At 56.4% G+C, this 1,692-nt stretch overlaps 1 protein-coding gene across 1 annotated transcript in view; it reads left to right on the top strand.

Annotated features, from left to right (window-relative positions):
• The window catches only part of LOC112965980 (protocadherin gamma-B5-like), a 3,131-nt gene extending 2,974 nt beyond the window's left edge, over positions 1-157 (top strand). Inside the window, exon 2 of the mRNA XM_026065563.1 lies at positions 136-157. Coding sequence (XP_025921348.1) covers positions 136-157 — 22 coding nt within the window. The remainder of the gene's footprint in view (positions 1-135) is intronic.
• Positions 158-1,692: the final 1,535 nt, after the last annotated feature.

The following is a 1,692-nucleotide window of genomic DNA, read 5'->3' as shown; positions in this document are numbered from 1 at the left end:
GCTCCGCAAACGATAGCACTCGTGGGACCGTCGCTTTGGCCGGGCCTGACTGCCCTGCGTGATTCGGGATGAGTGCTCTGACGTGTCCCTTTGAGCCCTCATCTCCTGCTCGTTTTCTTCTCCTGCTGTCTTCAGCGGCCTCGCCTCGGCAGGATGAGCGCTGTCATGTGTTGTGGTTTTGGGGTGTTCTTGTCGAAGCGGCCGCTTTAGAGCAGAGTGGCTGCGTGAGGGGCAGAACCGTGTGCCTGGGAGTGAGGTCGTTGGTCTTTTCCCTCCCACCTTGGGTTTGTAAGGCTATAGTAGAATCGGGTGGAAGAATGAGCGGGATTTCCTCCTGTAGGTGCCACCGTTGTTTGGGACGAGGGATTACCCGTTATTTTGTTCTAGGCTGAATTGCGCTTTGGGCCTCGTATTCCTCATTTCTGCAGACTGCTGAAAGAGCTGGAAATGCGGGTCTGGGTGGGGATGAAAGTGTGATGGGGATGCCAGAGCATACGGAACAGGAAAAATGGAGTGGGGGGGAGGGCTGTGCTCTGCGCGAAAACCGTGGGTCAGATAAGAGAAAAAAAAAAGGCAGTATAATCGGATGGTTGAATGCATTCCCCGAATCAGTCGCGTGGCTCATTCTGCTGTTCGGATGGGGGGTCTTTATTTCCTTTTTTTCTTCCTCGAAGATGCTTTTTTGACACTGTCACTGGCTTTCTTCACTGTGTGAAGCTGTCCTCTTTGGTGGCCATTCCAGGGAGGCTAACCCACTCCCCCTTCTGACAGAGGGCAGTGGCTTGTCAGAGTCGCTGGGTAGCAAACATGTGGGCTTCCAGTGGAACTCCTGCAGACCCTGTATTGTCTTTCTGAAGAGCCCGAGTGCTGGGCCGGAGAATACTAGAATGCATCACGGCGTCGCTGAAGGCAAAGGGAGAAAGCTCCTTCCTTCCTCCCTCCACGTCTCCCTGATGTTGGAGGTGAAACGTAGTGCGTCACAAGGTGCCGACCACTGGGCAGAAGCGCTTCTTGCCGTAGTGGGCAGCAAGCACTCAACGTAGCCCTGTTTCTCCTTGGGGAGACGGGCGCTAGTCCTGTGTCACTAGGTGAGCATTCAGGAAAACCTGAAGCGTCAATGAAAGCAGCTTTTTGAAATGCCCCACACAAGCCAAGCGTGTCTGGACGCCCAGCTGGGCAGTAGGACTGACGGTCAGAACAACGGTCAGCTGGAAATACGGACACACGGAGACAAAGAAACCCCAGGCTAAGGCTGTGTAGTGTGTACTTAGGTAAAGGCTTATCACATGATGGAAAAAAACACCGTTGTTTTTTTTGACGCGGTGTACAAGCAAAAAGAGAATCGCTTATGAAGAAGAAGAAGAAGAAAAAAGCCAAACTGTTGTGTTTTCTTGGTCAGTCTGATACGTGAGTCAAAAACTTCTCTTTGCAGTCCTGCAATTGCCGGCCGAGGCTGCGGGCGCCGCTGTTCACCAGGCGGGAGCGGAGCGCGGTGAGATGCAGCCGCCCCGCCCGCCGTAACACGGCTCGGGGAGAGATCCGGCCTGAGCCGCAAGGCAGGAGGCAGGACCCTCCCGGCAGGAGTCGGCGCCGCTGAGCTCTCGCCTCGGCGCCGGCCGTGCCGGACCCGCGCCGCACGGTGCAGGCGGGGGAGCGGAGCGGCGGCGGCGGCGCGTCCCGGTCGGCAGGGCA

Source organism: Apteryx rowi, unplaced genomic scaffold (genome assembly GCF_003343035.1).
Source record: "Apteryx rowi isolate R43461 unplaced genomic scaffold, aptRow1 scaffold_2290, whole genome shotgun sequence".
NCBI classification, from domain to species: domain Eukaryota; kingdom Metazoa; phylum Chordata; class Aves; order Apterygiformes; family Apterygidae; genus Apteryx; species Apteryx rowi.
This window is presented reverse-complemented; position numbering and strand designations above follow the sequence as displayed.